Source organism: Cariama cristata, unplaced genomic scaffold, assembly GCF_000690535.1.
Source record: "Cariama cristata isolate BGI_N322 unplaced genomic scaffold, ASM69053v1 scaffold29029, whole genome shotgun sequence".
Lineage (NCBI taxonomy): Eukaryota > Metazoa > Chordata > Aves > Cariamiformes > Cariamidae > Cariama > Cariama cristata.
In genome coordinates, this window is record NW_009636824.1 from 18435 (window position 1) to 36024 (window position 17590).

At 52.6% G+C, this 17590-nt stretch overlaps 1 protein-coding gene across 1 annotated transcript in view; it reads right to left on the reverse strand.

Annotated features, from left to right (window-relative positions):
* Window positions 1-335: 335 nt before the first annotated feature.
* Window positions 336-17590, reverse strand: part of FAM208B (family with sequence similarity 208, member B) — a 32206-nt gene continuing 14951 nt past the window's right edge. Inside the window, exons 13-24 of the mRNA XM_009708074.1 lie at window positions 16515-16640; window positions 16080-16112; window positions 14857-15093; window positions 12162-13086; window positions 10552-11086; window positions 8982-9175; window positions 5594-8120; window positions 4593-4718; window positions 3909-4062; window positions 3168-3273; window positions 893-1074; window positions 336-454 (exon numbers count right to left, since the gene is read on the reverse strand). Of these exons, the coding sequence (XP_009706376.1) occupies window positions 336-454; window positions 893-1074; window positions 3168-3273; window positions 3909-4062; window positions 4593-4718; window positions 5594-8120; window positions 8982-9175; window positions 10552-11086; window positions 12162-13086; window positions 14857-15093; window positions 16080-16112; window positions 16515-16640 (5264 nt within the window). The remainder of the gene's footprint in view (window positions 455-892; window positions 1075-3167; window positions 3274-3908; window positions 4063-4592; window positions 4719-5593; window positions 8121-8981; window positions 9176-10551; window positions 11087-12161; window positions 13087-14856; window positions 15094-16079; window positions 16113-16514; window positions 16641-17590) is intronic.

Genomic DNA, 17590 nt, shown 5'->3' on the forward strand with positions numbered 1-17590 from the left:
CAACACAGAGACACGGCACAGGTCACCGCTCCGCTCCCTGCCTTGTGCCGGGCAGCACCGACGTCTCGCAGAGCTTCCCCAAGGCAAGTGCCGGCGTGTTTCCCGTTGCCGGCGATGCCGAGCGTGGCTCGGCCGAGCCCAGGCCCTCCTGGCTACGGCTTCAGGAGGTGGCCCTGAGTGTTGGCAGAGCCGGAGCAGGTCCTGTAGGCAGCACCTGGGGAAGGTCCCTGCTCTGCTACGGGAGGAGCTGGACCCCAACTCCCTGCCTGCCACCCCTGGGAGGTGCTCCCGGCCTTTTGGGGGAGAAAGGGTCGATCCCAGGCTCCCCCCTCCTCTTACCAGTAGCTTCTTCTGAACGGGGCAGCCGCTTTCTCCACTGTCCCAAGGAAAGCGTTGACATCGGCCACGAGGATTCCTTTGCTTTCAAGGACCTCCCTGCTGATGCTGGGCTTTTCTGCAAAGGAAGGAGCGGCACCATAATTCAAACAAGCAAACGAGGTTGTTCTGAATCCTAAAGAAAATAGCCCCAAATCCTACTGCAGTTACTCCGTTTTGCAAATGCGAGCAAGATTAACAGTGCAAACAGCCTCAGCCCGGCAAGGCCAGAATTAGAGTGTGACGTAAAGCCATCCGCAGGCTCGAAAAACTGCCAGAATTTAGCAGACCTCCAAAAAAAAAAAAAAAAAAATCTGTTCATTTTGCCTTTTACTGCACTGACTTGCAATGAATCAGCTCGCAGCTGACCCGCACCTCAAATACGTGATTCTAGGAGAAATGGGAGGAAAATGGGGTGTTCCGTCTCCCTCCTCCACCGCCTCCCAGGCCAGTTGAGGATGGTGCTCGTGGGGTTCAAGGGCACCAGCGCAGGGCAGCGCCCAGAGCCCGGCCTTACCCGTGAGATACACGGCGAACCTGGCGCTGACGTGCTGAACCTGCAGGCCCAGCAAGCACTTGATGTGCTCCGCTCTGGGGGAAGACCTGGAGTCGCAGGCGTGGTAGTGCAGCACCTCGATGAGATCGGCTCCTTGGCACGATTTGAGGATTAAGTGCTTCTTGCGGGCGTTGGCATCCACCCTGCTGGGAGAGGGGGCAAGATGAAGTGGTGAGGGGCTTCACCCCCCTCTCCCCTCCCGGGGAATGAGGAGGTCTGACGGGACCTGCCTTCCCCCGCCGTGTGTTTCTTCTGGCCTCATGGGCGCTCTTACGCTTGCTACCCTGCGCTAAATGGAGACGGCGGAAGCAAGCGTCACCGTACAGATCACACACGCAGCGGGAAAACAAAATGACCCCCTGGTCCAGGCAGCTCCGACAGACTCTGTGTGCTGGTTTTGGCTGGGGTAGAGTTCGTTTTCTTCCCAGTAGCTGGTAGGGGGCTGCGGTTTGGATTTGTGCCGAGAACAGTGCTGATAAGACAGGGATGTTTCAGTTACCGCTGAGCAGGGCTTACGCAGCGTCAAGGCCCACCAGCGAGGAGGCTGGGGGGGCACAAGGAGTTGGGAGGGGTCACAGCCGGGAGAGCTGACCCCACTGACCCGAGGGATATCCCGTACCATACGACGTCATGCTCTGCACATACAGCTGGGGAAGGAGGAGGAAGCGGGGGGACATTGGGAATGATGGCATTTGTCTTCCCAAGTCACCGTTACGTGTGATGGAGCCCTGCTTTCCTGGAGATGGCTGAACACCTGCCTGCCCATGGGGAGTGGGGAATTAATTCCTTGTTTTGCCTGACCTACCAAACTGTCTTTATCTCAACCCACGAGTTTTCTCACTTTTACCCTTCCAATTCTCTCCTCCATCCCACCGGGACGGAGTGAGCGACCGGCTGTGTGGGGCTGAGTTGCCGGCTGGGATTAAACCACGACACTGGGGCTCATGATCCCACTACAATGGAGTCAAGAGATGCGACCAGAGTGGCAGTGCCAGAGCACAAGGAAAACACTTGCTCCACGGCAGCATCCGCTGTTGAGGTTGAGTCCTCATCTCACAGCCTACAACGAAATACCCAACCCCGAGTTTCTGTGACATCTCGCTGCTCGAGGACTGAAAACCAGGTCTTCGGATCGATTACTTTGTGCTATCAGCGTAAAGGCTGAGTGTGGAGAGGATTTGAGATATCTCTCCATTTGTTGTCGCATTTTCTGCTCAGACAGAACAGACCTGTTTCCTCTTCCTTCGCAGGTTGTTACTAGGAAGCCGTCCTTTCTGGCCCGTGGGCTGGCACTAACAAAGGCAGCCTGCCCAATAAAAACCTCCCTCTCTTAAGTTCAAACGTGATAAAAGCAGAACATTTCAATAGAGAGTATTTACCATCTTACTTCCCTTTTTCAAATTGCATCATTTAATTCCACGTTGCAAACAACCTGAAGCAAGTAGCAAATAGCAACAGGAGTAGTTCTGCTTTTTCCCCGCAGGGTTTGATTTTACACACCACCCACAACACCCCGGTTCTTCCCCACATTACAAACTCAGAGCTCCGCATCGCTCCCCCAAATCCCACATGCAGACAGGACAGAAACAGCAAAGAGATGGGGAGGCAGAGAGAGGCCCAGGAAGGTTGCCCAAGCTTCCAGTATGTGTGTGCAGGAGCTGGGGTGAGCTGGTGGGAAGGGAGCTCCGTTTGCAGAGTCAGCTTTCAGAGTGTGCAGCTCCTCACACAAAATTTGTGCCTTTTCTCAAGCCCCTTGCAGGCTGTAACACTCTCAGAGGGCGTCTCTGCCAAAGAGAGGGGGAACTGCCTTATGGAGATACAGCGGGGTGCAAGAAGCAGCTGCCAGAGCTCTGCCTCATCCAGGATCACGTGCAAGACACAACATTTCAGGCCATCTGATCCTCTCCAGGTCCCATGTCCTGCTGCTCCATCTCATATATGTGTATATATATAAAAAAATAAAATCTATCACACTTTACTTGCTAGTGCTCAAATGCTCCAGCAATTCCAGACTTGAGGCACATGGACTCTCACTGATAAGAAAAGTTCTTATTTAAACAAAAATCTTCAAATTCATCTTGTAAGAGGCCAAAACCCAACCAGAGGCACCTAACTTGCCCTGTGTCCCTGCACTGAGGGCACCGAATGGGACACCACACTCCACCATGGTGGGTACGTCCTTGCCGCAGTGACGAGGACAGCAGGGATGAGGCAGCTGCCACCGCAAAGCCATTACCTGATGTCTTCTCTAAGCTTCTTGCTTTCCTTGTAGTGAAGGAGCCACTTCCACCTCCCGCTTCTGTTCAGCTTCTCCAGCACCTTCACCACCTCTTTCAGTTGGCCTGGGGAGACAGCAAGAGCCGGAGGGTAACTGAGGGGGGAAAGGGTGCCTGGGGGTCTCTGGCCCAACTCCTGCTCAAAGTTGGGCCACCTGAGGTTGCTCAGGGCTTTGGCTAGGTGTGGTCTGAATATCTCCAAGGATGGAGACTCACAACCTGGGTTGTGAAACTGGGATCCTGTCCTAGTGTTTGAACACGCTTGCTGTGAATTTTTCCCACCTAATATCTAAAAGCGTAAGCGTGACTTGTCCCCGTCACCCCTTGTCCCATCACTCATGTCTCCAGGAGGAGCGTGGCTCCGTTTTCTCTGCCACTTCCCATTAGGGAGCTGAAGACAGCGACAAGGTCTCCCTTTTGTTCTCTCCTCTCCAGGCTGGACATCCTTGCACAAGCCCTGCTCCGGCCCCTGACCATCTTGGCGGCCCCTGCTGTACTTGGATGTTTTTGGGAGCCCTGACCCAGACCCACTATCCAGACTGGGTCTACAAATGTCAAAGAGAGGGAAAGAATTGCCCCCACTTAAAGCAGGAGCAGAGGACACTGACGGCGTTTTTGGAAGGTGTCAGCAAAGCAACGGACAAGGCTGGGAGCCGACACGGTGTCTTTGCATTCAAGCGAGAGGCCACAGCGAGACTCACCCAGCGTTACCGTTTCCAACACCTCATCGTCTGACACCACGAAGCCACCGGTATGAAACAGCTCCTGGTACGTGTGACCTGTTATATCTTCGGGGCTGTCCACTCCGGCGAACACCACGTTCGGACACTGCTTTAGTTTCAGCAAGCACGGGACCTGCTCAAGGCAGAGATGCTTTTGCGCATGCAGCTGCATTTCAAGAGCATTTGCACTTTTCTGCAACTCACACCTGCTCCTGGGAGACCCCGTCCTCTGTCTGCATCACCCCTACACTCGTGTCTCCACAGCCCAACCCCAAAGCCATGGATGGCGATATGGGGAGCTACAGGCAGCTCAGTCTGCTGCAATATTCGCTGGAGCCCACGAGGCAAAGCCCGGCTGAACTGCTCCGTTACACAAGATAAGCCCAGCCTGACACCTTTGAGCTGGGCTACTCCAAGTGACGTTATTCAGTGATCAAAAACAGAGACAGAAGAAAAGCAGAACTGACAGGCTTCATGTTTTTGAAATATTTAACAGCTCTTCATGAAGCACTGCTCTTTCAGTGGAGAGAATGGTGTATCCGCAGAGACCGACAATTAAATCTGCAGCTATACATAGCGTAAAATTAAAAACACCTTTAAAATGGATCCTGATATTAAAAAATAGTGCTGGTAGAAAAAAAAAAGGTTGGACTCAGCCCTTACGTTGTGGATGTGCGAGGAAATGTCCTCGTTCCTGATGACGACGAGCAGCCTGTCAGCGTCCAGGTGTTTCACTTCGCAGAAGCTCAGAGGTTCCATCTCCACGTGTCCATCTTTCTTCAGCAAGGTCTGAAACAGAAATCGCGTAAGAAGGTTTGTACGGAGAATATCTTCACAACAGTGGTGCCATGCTGCTGGAACACACGCGTCTGGGGACAAGGAGAGAGGAACGAGGCAGTGACCCCAACCAGGAACGCTGGTGTCAAGGGCACCCTACAGAGTCTGTCTGCCAAAGGCACTGTGTGGCCGGGGCTTCAGCCAGCGGTGGAGGAAGCAGCTGTTTACCTTTGTTGGCAAAAAATCTTTTAGAAGACCACCTCAAGCATCTCACCGTACTGTGCATCGGGCCTCTCTGCTATTTTGGAGCAGCAAATCCTCTCATGCAATCACCCTCCCCGAGTTTCCAACCCTTTAATGAGAGCTCAAGCAAAAGCCACCTTGCGGGAGTTGAGTTTGGGCTGCTCCTGCACGAACTCTGATCTGTTTGGCCCAGGGAATGTTCAAGCAATAGCACAAGAAGAAACGGCCTCAACTTGTGCCAGGGGATAAATTTCTTCACCGAAAGGGTTGTCAAGCCCTGGACCAGGCCACCCAGGGAAGTGGTGGAGTCCCCATCCCTGGAGGCATTTAAAAGACGTGTAGGTCTGGTGCTTAGGGACATGGTTCAGTGGTGGGCTTGGCTGGGTTAGGTTCAGTGGTGGGCTTGGCTGTGTTAGGTTTATGGTTGGACTCCATGATCTTAAAGGGCTTTTCCAACCCAAATGATTCTACAGCTCTAATTTCTGGTGGTAGGAGCCAAGAGGAAATGGCCGAGGCAGCTCCTGGCTTAAGGGAACCAAATGCCATCCGTGTCAGGTTGAGCAAGCCTGCCCTGCACCTGCTCCTGCTGCCCTCAGCCCTCACCCCACGGCCACCCATCCCCATCCAAGCCGCCTGGCTGTTACCTTCACTCTTGCAAAGAAAGGGTCCTTGCCCGTCTCCACCAGGTAGAACATGCCGGCACGGCCACAGGCCTCCTCGGCCACGCTGTGCAAGCGGAAATGCAGAGCACTGCACAGGTCCGTGATCGTCTCCTCGAAGGCAGCCATCCTCCTGGTGAGGGATGCACGTGGCCACTCGCTGGCGGCCTCCCGGTGAGCCGGGACTGGCCCTCTGCCCTCGCTCCCCGCGTCAGCCCTGCTCAGCATCACCCTGTTGAACTCTGCGTACTCGTCGAGGATGTCGGCGATGTCCCCCCCCGAGTCCTTTAGCTTATTACTGTATTTGAGCTTGCCGAGGTGGAAGGGAGCCACGCGGTCCTGGCTGATGGTTCGGGATCTGGCCCTGCTCCTCTTGTCACAGAGGGTGTCCTGCCACGAGGTACATAGGTCCCCATGCCAGCTGCTTTGCTGGTGCCAGCCAAGCCCACTCGGCCACGTGTGTGAGGGCAGGATCGTCACCTGCAAAGGGCTCCTGCTCCGCAGAGAGAACGGGATGGGAGCTTCTCGCCCAGGCAATGTCTCAGACATCACCTGGGGAGAAAAGTCTTTTGGAAAGATGCTTTTGGAGGTAGAAAAGGGTGGTTTCCCACTCCTTAGGATTTGTTTTAGCTTATAATGGAAACGGAGACACTCCATGTCCAAAGTGTGCTGGGTGATTTCCTCAAAACCCCTCCAAGTCCCCATCAGTGACCTTAACAAATGAGACTGCCCCGCACAGTGGCTGCGCCTCTTCGAATGCTGCAAATTTCCCATCCTCTCCTGGCACTTTTTGGTGACCACGAAGTTCGGGTAGTCCTTGGTGATCCCCTGGCTGTCCCTAATATTGACATACGGTGGAACGTGCCCGCTGTTGGTTTCCCTGGGGCCCATCGGCCAGCCGCGCTCGGCCCGTGGGCAGCCCCGCTCCGTGCCCAGCAAGCCCCAGTCCTCGCTGGGCCCCTTCATGTGCACGGAGCTCACAGAGGAGTCATCGCAGTTAGTCCTTGTGCCTGCGGCATCCACGGATCTCGTGCTGTAGGAACCCCTGGCTCTAAGCACGGACTGTGAAATCCTCCCAAAATACTCCTGCTCCAAGTTGCCGGAGAAAGTCTCAAACAGATCTTCAAAGGTCAAGCCCATGTGTCTGTCTTTGCTGGGGAGCTGCTTTGCCCTCAGGAGCACGTCCGAAATATCCTCCGCGTCACTAAGCTCCAAGCTTTCTCCAGACAGCCTCCTGTGCATGTGTAATGGCAACATCGGGAAGGGGAGAGGGGGGATTTCTGCCTCTCCCACCTCCGTGCTGGCACGGTGCAGATCAGCAAACGCATCGGATCCCTCAGCCTCGCGCTCGTCCTGGTAGCACGGAGAGGGGGGCTCACACAGTGGCACGAGCAACTCCTCTGCTGAAAAAGATGCAGGACTGGCAAGAGGGACGCCGCTTCCTCCTTCCAAATCCTCAGGCAGGATGGGTTCCTCCTCGTGGCTCCCTACCGCATCCGCTGCTTGGCCCCAAGGGCTGGCACACCTGGGGCAGGTGCCCACGCAGCAGGACCATGGAGCCCCATCTGGAGCCAGACTCGTGCCAGGAGAGAGCGTCTTGGGGTGCACACCGAGGACTGAGTCCAGCTCAGCACTGTGCGGACCTGCCTTGTGACCATGTGGAGGAGGAGGCATCGATCCTGGGTCACCTGGCACAAGCACATCCACGGGGGAGCTCTCTGCCAGCTCTACATAGCACAGACCCGCGTCTTTTGTCACCTCTTCTGCACATCTGGGCTTTAAGGATCTGTCCGGGCTCTTGGCTGTCACACTCACCTCTGCAGCACCTACTCGCTCGCAGGACTTCCCGTGCTGGCACAGGACCGGCCCCAGCTCGCTTCGCTCTAACAAGTGGTGGTGGGGGTCTGCGTCTCCGCTGTGGGGGAGAGGGTCCTGCTGGGGGGGAGAAGCAGGAGCTGAGCCTCTGTGGGCAGGTGGGGACAGGTCATTTGGGGAGCTCTGCTGCTGCCTGGGGTGCTCCTTAATGGCAGACATCTCTTCTCTCACCAAGGAGGGGGGCTCTGATTCCAGGAGGTGATGAAGAGAGGTCTCTGGTTCCTGCGGTGCGTTAGCCACCATCACCATGTTCGTTTTGTCGCTCCTGGGGGACTTCTCCGCACCGGGGTGCACATCATCCTTCTCCCCAGCTTCAGAATTGCCTGCTGAGGCTGTACGGTCGAAGGTGAAGTCCTGGCCATCACCTGCTCCCGAGGACTCATCCAGCGTATCTGTGGGGTTGGCAGAAGGGCTGCTCTGCTGTTCGTTCACAAAAACCTTGTTCCCTTCTTGGTTTGATTCTCCAGTGCTCAGTGAAGTGAGGTCAGCACAAACGTCACCTCCACACCTTTGGGAAAGGCAGCTGCTCCCTCCCAGGTTGTTCTGAGATGGAGAACAGATGCTTGCCATGGCCTCCTGGTCCTCTGGAGCAGTGCCAGGATCTGTTGCTCCATCGAGAGATGTCAGGCAGACCGAGCTGCAGTCAGGGGACAAGGTTAGTGACAGTCCCTGGCCGCACAGTGACTCCAGGCCAGCTGTGCCGGCAGCTTGGCTCCCAGCAGGCGTCCTCCCTTCTGCAGAGGGCGCACGGTCCTTGTCTTTCTGCTCCAAGCCGTCCCAGAGCATCTCTCCAGCAGGTCCCAAGTTGCCTGTAACGCTGTCTGGCTGTGCCCCACAGACAAAGCGTAGATCAGATGGTAACGATGGCATCAACCCACGAGGAGACCCCGTATCAGCTGTACTGGTTGTGTGTGCCAAACCAACACCGTTTGTCTCTGCATCTGGGGTGGCCAGAGCCTCGCAGGGCTCTTGCGGTGTGTCCAGGCTTGGTGCCATCTCACCAGGAAGGCCCTGAGGGCCAGTCCCAGTCCCATCTGACAGCACTGGTGTTGATCTGCCTGGGCTGGGGGACCCTAAGGCAGTGGGGCTGGGTACAGGGCCCTCTCCAGGAACATCAAAGTCCTCCAAATTCACTGGCTTCTGCTTGCTGTGTTCATGCTCCGTGCCAGCATCACCGCTTTCAGAAAATGCTAAATCAACAAGCTCCAAGACTGTGCTTTCATATCGAGAGCCCTCTTTCTCTTTTTTTTTCTCCTCCACCTCTTCCTCCTCTTTTCCTGAACGTCTGAAGCAGTCTTGCGATTCCCCCCCTTCCCCACTGGCTCCACCAGGCTTCGCACTTCTGGAACTCGTTTCTAAGCTCATCGATTCACAGGCGTGTTGCAGTCCATCACTGGTGGCCCAGCTGCCGTCCTCAACCTCCGTACAGTGCCCAGCATCTCCCCCACTCTCCCTGTCCTTGGGAGGGCCAGGGCCACTCCCTGACCCTGTTGCCCACCCGCTCTCCTGCTGCTCTCCATGTCCACGCAGCATGCACAGGGCATCTCTCCAGGGAACCGTACTGGAATTTGGGGCTCGGCTGCATGGGTATTCCCTGCTCAGTGCAGCTGAGGGCTTGCTGGCATCGTTGAGCTCATCAAAAGGGCTGGGGGCAATCGTAGCATCCGGCAGACCCTCCTTGGGCGGCTCCTCCTGAAACAACACAATTTAGAGGTTTATCTTCAAGGGAGGCAAATGCAGGAACTGAGACACCTGTGCAGGAGGACACAGACACTTTAAATGCTCAGACTTTGCGAGGACAACCACTCCAACAGTATCTGAGGACATTAGTTTGAGTTTGTCACTAAATTAAGTGCAGGTTAAATCCTTACCCCACATAAGCCACTACCATTCCCACAGACAGCCAGGGAAAGGTTTTGAAACTTTCTACCTTCTTTACACCACGAAATGGCTTAAAAATAGGCCAAACTGTGCAGGGGCCATCAGCCAGTGCCCAGAAGTAATGCAGGTAGCTGCCTCCTCTTATGTCTCCTGAGTTTATTTGTCCAAGCAAGCTATTTGGACACTACAGACAGTGATCCCACATTTCCTCCCAAAACACTTCTGCCTGCTCCACAGCACTAAACCCAGGTGGTAAAACACACTGCGATATTTTTTTCCTTTGTGCAAAACAGTTGCAGCCCTATGGCAGCTGCCCGTTAGTTTAGAGTGAAAGTTTTAAAGGAATTATTTTAGTTCAAGAATTCAGGCTTGAAAAATGTCAGCAGACACCCATGTTTTATATTTACCCAAGTACCTCTGCTCCTGACTCTCTGAAGACTGTATAAACTGTAAAAATTGATTTAAAAAATCCTAAGCAGAAAGGAATATTGACTAGCTTCACCAGAGTGGCGAGGGAAACGCTGCAAAGCACTGCTTTGCCATCTCTGTGGGGGAAAAATCTCTCCAAGCCAGCAAACCTCAGCTCTCCCAAACCAGCAGAGGAAAAGCTGTGCCGTGTCCCCCAACACGTCTGGGCTGCTGCAACCACGGGCAGGCAAACGCAGCTGCCCACAGGAGACAGGCAGGCTTTTGAGTCCCAGTCTGGGGTGTTTGTGGTTCCTCTCCTCCCTCAGTTAAGCACCGGTCTGAGCCCTCGTCCGAGCTCACACAGCTTGCAGCTGAATCCAGGAACAGCTGCCGAGCTTGGCACTTTAATTGCTCTAGTTCTTTGGGATCCCTCCCCCTTGGAGAGCATCCATGTCGAGACCCTGCTCCCTTGGACAGGGATAGATACAGCTCATGCCAGAGCCCAGGGATGCCGGCTCAGTCCAAGAGGACATCCAAACCCGGACCAAGGCCTGAAAGCTTCTTTTTTATGGTAACTGAGCATGTCTGCGTGGCAGTCATTTGGGGCAGCTAAATGCTGGGGGATGTTTCTCTGTCCTGCTTTGGGGACCCCCACTACCTGTCTCTAAGAGATCCCACAAGCATGTCTGCTCCACTCTTCACAGAGGATCCTACTCCTCTGAGTGCAAAACTCATTGTGCGCCCTGTAGACTTGCATCACCCAAACCCCATCCTCTTACCGCAGCGATGGTGGAGATGTCATGCACACGTTCCTCAGGAACGACTGCCGGCTGCCCGTCTTTCACAGCCAGGGTCTTGTCAGCACGTTCAGTAAGGGAAAGGCTCTCGGGACAGCTTGTGGAGGAAGGTTCCTCCTCTCCACAGGGCAGCTCCCCTGAAGAAGATGATACCGTACTATCGACAACACCAGGAGTCCCATCAGCATCAGTCTGAGAGTCTGCAGGGCTTTCCTCTGGGCGCAAAGGTCCCTGGTAACGGGTGCTGCAATCCAGAGAGCTGCTGGGAGTCTGGTCAGGGTCTGACCGAGAGTCTGCCGGGCAAGTCTCCAATCCAAAACAGTCCTCACCGTCATCACTCAGCTCAAGAAAGTCCCCAGTGCTGTTTATTGAGACATACTTTTCAGGGTTGCTGTGCTCCACGACCTTCCTCGTGCTGCTCAGGAGTTTGCTGGGTTTGCTGTAGAAGAGAGCCACCCACATATGAAGTATCAGCTTCATCTCTTCCACGTCATCGGGCAGATCAGGGTCCCAGGGCCTGGAAGGGAAAGGAAACACAGCCTGAAACACCTTCATCCTCCCTCCGGTTGACTAGCACAAGGCAACTCATCTCCTGGTTCCCCACAGTGCTAAGCCCCAATGCCCAGCTGCAGTCACAGATCACTGGATGCAGTTTCCAGCTTGCAGAAAAAAGGAGAAACTCACAGCTGCAAAGTAGGACTTGGGTTCATGGCTTTACGTACCAATCCTAGCTGCAGAGCCATGGGAATCACAGAATCATGGAATGGTTTGGCTTGGGAGGGACCTTAAAGCCCATTCGGTTCCAACCCCCTGCCACGGGCAGGGACACCTTCCACCAGACCAGGTTGCTCCCAGCCCCATCCAACCTGGCCTTGAACACTTCCAGGGATGGGGCAGCCACAGCTGCTCTGGGCAACCTCTGCCACTGCCTCACCACCCTCAGCATAAAACATTTCTTCCTTCTGTCCAATGTAAACCTACCCTCTCTCGGTTTAAAACTGTTGCCCCTTGTCCTGTCACTTACAGGCCTTGGTAAAAAGTCTTTCGCTGTCTTTCCTATCAGCCCCCTTTACCTATCAAAAGGCCACAGTAAGGTCTCCCTGGAGCCTTCTCTTCTCCAGACTGAACAACCCCAACTCCCAGCCTGTCCTCATAGGAGAGGTGCTCCAGCCTTCTGACCATTTTTGTGGACTCCCTTCTAATAGGTTCATGTCCTCCTTGTGCTGGGGGTCCCAGAGCTGGACAAAAAAATGGTGGGGTCTCATGACAGCAGAGTAGAGGAGGAGAATCACCTCCCTTGCCCTGCTGATCACGCTTCTTTTGATGCAACGAGGATACAGTTGGCTTTCTGGGCTGCCAGCGCATACTGCTGGCTCATATGTCTAATTTGTCACCCACCAGTATCCCCAAGTCTTTCTCTGCAGGGAAGACACACCAGCTTTAACACAGCAAAACTGGCTGTCTGAGCATGGGGTAAAAAGGCAATTATCATGCAAAGCAAAGCAAAAAAGAGCAAAGAAATCCCTTTCCAAAAGTGCTCCAGACATCCAGCAAGAGACATCCCCTAGGGGTGGCCTTCCAGACTGACTTACCCGTGCAGGGCGCGGATGATCGTTTTCTCCAGGGCATCGTTGGTGTACCTGCTGTCCAAATTGAAGAGATACTCTGCCTCCCAACGGCACGTCACCTTCATGGACTCACCACAGATGTTCACTGTGTGGGACTTGGCGAAGTCCTCCTTCAGCCTGGGGGAGAGCAGGCTGCTCCTGCGCCTCATCGCCACGGCCTCGAAGGGCCGCTGCGAGTGGGTGCTGTTCTGCTGGTGGCAGAAAGGCAGGACTTTCCCAACCAGAGGTCCTGCTCGGGCGTTCCTGGTCCCATTTCTGGAGGGTGCTGGGCCAGGGTAAGGGGCACCTCTGGGATACGTGTGTTTCTTTGAGTGCTCAGGCATCTGCGAGGCGTACGAGTGCTCTGCAGAGATGAAGGAGTGCTTGTTCACCTCAGCAGCTTCTTGAGTCTCTCCTGGAGGTAACGCGTGGGGTTTTGCAGGGCTGGGGCTCGTGCTGTTCTTCTTGCTGAAAATCCCAGGGCTTTTCTCCCTGGGAATAGAGGCCAAGTCATTTAATTCTACTTTTTCAGGAGGAAGCTTCTGGTTCGGCAATGCTTTGCTAGGAGAGGTGGCTCCCTTTGTAAGCTTGTCTACCCTGTGGTATTCGTGGTCGGAAGCAACACGCAAGGATTTGTGCTGGCGATGACTCTGCTGCTCCTTTGCAGAGTCGCTGGAGGGGCTGCAGGACACAGCACTCATCCCACTGTCCCTGGGGATAAACGAAGGAATACAAGAACCCAGAGCCAGATCAGCCAGCAGATTCAGGGCATGGGACTCGTAGTCATTCCCCTTCAGATTGAAGTCAAGATCAGCAACCCCGCCTGGGTGAATCTCACTCGTTTGGCTATCCGCTCCGTGGCACTGGGAAGAAACTTCGCCCGGGAGGACAGAGAATGGCTCCTTCCACTCTGCGTGAGGGAAAACAAAGTCAAAGAATAAATGAAAGCCACTCAGCTCTGCCTCGAGAAGGGGTTCAAAGCAGGCTTTCAGTTTGGCAGGAAAAAGTGTCTCTCCAACATGGAACTTGCACACTTAAAAAACCCAAATATCTCTGTGGTCATGCAGGCCATGGCTACTACAAAACTACCCAGAGCTGGGAATCTAAGTGACTTCAGGAAGGGAGTTTATTCTCAGAAATAAAAGGCACGGGATTCAGAGTGAACAAAATTTCCCTTGGTCTCTGTGCACAGGGTAGTTTGGCCACTTAAATACAACCTGAGATATTTTAGGTGTTTTCCTTAATCTTCTTTATTTTGCTTTACATTTTCTTCTAGTGTGAGTATTTGCAATCTTCACAGACAAACCCTGTGCTATGCTTTCAATAATCCAGTTACAAAAAAACAACCAACCTCTAAAACACAGAGAAAAACCACTCTGCCTTCAGGCTTCCCACTGCACACCCTCTCAAAAGCATAACCTGCCCCTGAGCTGTACCTCAGAGCACATGCAGAAACCTGGGGGCTCCCAAAGGCAGCCAGAGCACAGCAAATAAGTGCTCATTTAGTTTTCAGTGTTAAAAATGCCCCTCACCATGGCTGAAGGCCCACGTTTGTAAAAACAGTATGAAGTCATTAAAGAAGGTTAATGCCTTCTCCTAAAAACCAGCACAAAAATCTCTCTTCTTATTAAATCACATCTGTGCTAAAGTCCTACGTGTTACATTTAATTTCCTTGAGAACTGCATAAGACGACATATAAATTGAGTATTTCTTACTGCTAAACACTCTTATTTGGCATTTTGGGCAGATCCAGCCATTCAGCAGGACCCATCTGACACCATGCCTGTGCGAGAGCACCGCTCAGACCCCCTCCGGGAACCCCCATGTGAGGAGGGCAACAAGGGGCGGTGTTTGATACACACATGCTGATGAAAAGTGCCACGTTTCAGGAACACATGGCAATAAAAGACCAAGAAGAACAGATAAACTGAGCCGAGGTGGCTAAACCAGTCTTCAAAGCCTCTACCTCCCCCAGGAAGGGGAAAAAGAAAGACCAGACATAGATCAGAAAAAGGACATCAAAGCACGTGCATAAGAAAACACGACAAATCAACAGAAAATGGCTCTCCTGTTCCATCATTTATTTTGGCACTGTAATACTGGTTTGCAGTTTAACAGCAGACTCCTGGCCAGCACCTACAGATGCTACACTCAGGGCTGTCCATGCTGCCTCTTAAATCCACTGCAGTCTGTCTGCAAAGGCTGCGACAATTCAACTCTTTTAAATGACTGGATTTACAACGTAACGGACTAAAAAAAATGTAGGCAGACGCCAGCTACGAGCAGAGGTTACAATACTCTGTCCGTGAGCTGCCTCAACGCAGTTTCAGAGCTCAGCAGTTAAAAATCAGGCTTTTTAAACCACCCGAGCAGTTTGCCAAGGATGCAAACTGAAGGCTTAGGAAAGGACTCAGAAGAGTCCCCGTGTGGTTTGTACATCCTGTAACAGTGATTTTCACGGCTGCCCTTCGTGTTTTACACTACTATGCATAACTGGGGGCCTGCAGGCTGTGGGGTAGCAGCACTCAGACCCCAGTCCAGACCCTCAGCACTAAATATTGTTAAGACCCTTTGGCTGCTGCCAAACATGCTGTTACTATCACCTGGTCGTGACCTGACCGTGATGTTCGATGGCTCAGCTTTTAAAGGAAAGGTTTCTACAGGTAACAGCACTCTTACCGCTTTCTGCTTGCTTTTTGGCTTGAGGTTTCGGTGGGTTGTTAGCCACACTTTTTAACATCTTGCTTTTCATTGGCTTTGCAACGGTCTCAGCAACAGGAACCTTTTTCACGTCTGGGTTCTTCAGTGTCTTTGGTCTCTTTGTTTCCAAGCCAGGATCGTCAGGAGCTGAGGTTTCCTTCTGAACGGGTTCAGACTGTGTTTTGTGCACAAATTCTGCAGACAGGACCTCCGCACCTGGGACAGGGAAAAGGGAGGGCATTTCTTTTGGTTTGAGACATAGTCAGATTAAAAAAAGGAGTAATTGCAAAATATTCAGTTAAGGAATGTGGAAGGACTGCTTTAGAAGTGATTGGCAGCAGCAGCATAGTCTTCAATGACTTGATTTATACATCTCATCTTACAACTGGGTTTGTTACCGATGCGAGTGATCTGTAAGGAGTTAGTAAAAATGAAGCATAAATTCTGAAGTTCATTAAAAGCCTGCCTTCCTGCTCTAGAATAGGTGTTCCCTGGGGTAAGTCACTCTAATTCCTGCCTGGCACACTTGCACCCTGAGGGTACTTATTTACCTCTCCAAGAAGCACACAAGAACCCGTCAGTCAGGCAGAGGCTCAGCTGGCTCAAAAGGACAGGCTTAGTCTGTCCTCCACAGTGAGATAGGAGCCTTCAGAGGACAATTTATGCCACTGAAACATCAGCTCAGGCCAGACAACAGCTTTCAGCAGAGTAAGTTGAGTGGGATCAATCTCACACTTCTAGTTTCCTCAAGGAAACAACAAGAGTTGACTCTCAGGGAGTCACAACATGACCATGCAGGGTGGCTGGTTATCTACGCAGCCTGTAACGACCATGACTTTGGCAACTGCTCTTTGCCTGAGCCATCGACAGCCTGCGGACAAGGGATGCAAGAACCATGCCCTGGCTGATGCCCCTGTGCACAGTCACCTGTACGCAAAGGAAGGCAACAGCACAGACCACTGCACCAAGTTTCAGGCACCTACACTGAAATCCCCCGTCATAGCCCCAGGCTTCTTCCCAGGCTGAAAAAGAGATTGTGGAGACATCACCACAGACCTATTTGGGTGCTCTCAGGAGGTGTCTGCTTGCTCTGGGCATCTGGGGGGATGGCAAGGGGACGTGGTTCCTAGTGAACCCCGAGTATCCCAGCTGGGTACCCTGGAGAAGCAGGAGGAAGTCAGTCCCATTTATATAGCACTTACCTCTTTTCCTTCTGTGTGGAAACTGCAAATTGGCTAATTTAAGCATGGGCTCGTTGGAACTGGCCACAAACCCTGGCTTTTTAGGAAAAGAGAAAGCGATGTTGATTTTCTTCTGCTTGCTTGCTTTCCTGTTCCTGATGCTGTCCCCCATAGGATGCATTTGCATCTTGAGGGGTGACCACTTCTTCCTGGTGCCGGTCACAATAGCTCGGCTGGATTTCCTCCTGCTCTGCTGCACCCATAGCTTGCCGGCCGAGCTGACATCTTTTGTGGGTCCTTCACCACTCTGGTCCAGCACCACTGCGGGCTTTGGGTTTTCACTTTTGACTTTTATTTCCACTGCTGTGTTGGGAGGAATAGGGTCCGGTGGCACAGCTGAAGAGAAATTCACTTTACAATCAGCCTCTAAATCGCAGCAAAGAGACTGAACAGCACCTGTCAAACATCCTAAGGCAGCCGATATTTCCAGAGTATAGCTGTTGGGATCGGAGAGATAACGCCGCAGCTGGGAGAAGGACTGCTCTGAGCATTTTTTGAAGGGATCAGTACATTCATCCTCGGCTGGTGAGAGAAGAGAAGAAAGGGGAACTTCGCTGTTTTGGCCAGAGGTGGGCTGTGCATTTTGATCGAGCTTTGCATATTCTTGAAAGTGCTGTTTGATACATACGCTGGTACTGACTGTGTCCCCCCGTGAAGAACTGGTGGCTTGCTGTAAGGCACAGCGAAGTCCAGGTAAAACCGAGGCTATTTTTAATGAGATGTCACTATCGTCACGATCTTCCCTTTCATCTTTTGGATCGTGCTTTTCAACTGCAAAAGGAAAATAACAGCATTTCACTCATATTAAAAAAGGATTAAATTCCCCAAATCACCTCACCATCACATGCGAAGAGAACATGAAAGCTAAGAAAAAAACCCAGAAGCCAACCTACAAAAAGCTAGCCCCAGGGGCGATGTCCTGGTTTGATGGATGCTTGTAACTGCTGAATGTAAAAAAAAGATTTGTATGTGGGAGTCAAAAGTGGATTAAACTAAGATGAAAGACTGTTGTTGTATCAGCTAGCCCCATTCTGCAGGAAATTACAGGGTGAGATCGCACACATAGTGGTCCAAGTCCCTTCACTTCAGCAATTCTCACTAAATCCAACACTTAGGACAGTCAGTGCTCGGAAAATACATGGGTTTTGTTGGGTTTTTTTAAACCTGTTTAAATTTAGGGTTGTCCATGGAGCGTGTTTAGAGTAACACCATTTTCAGATCACTTGTGTTGTTTATGTCCCTGTGGAGATGCAACTTCCAGCAGCTTCATCTCTACCTGCTGTCAGCATGGGTGGACACACTTCACATGAAGACACCACATTAATGCTCGGGAGTGGGATGGGGAACACAGACTTCCCCAACCAGACCTGGGGACTGTATAAATAAAGAACATGAATCCCTGGGTGATTTTCTAAAGCTGGAGGACCGATCCTACTGAAAACAGTGGCTGGTTCTCCTTTCAGCCGGACTAA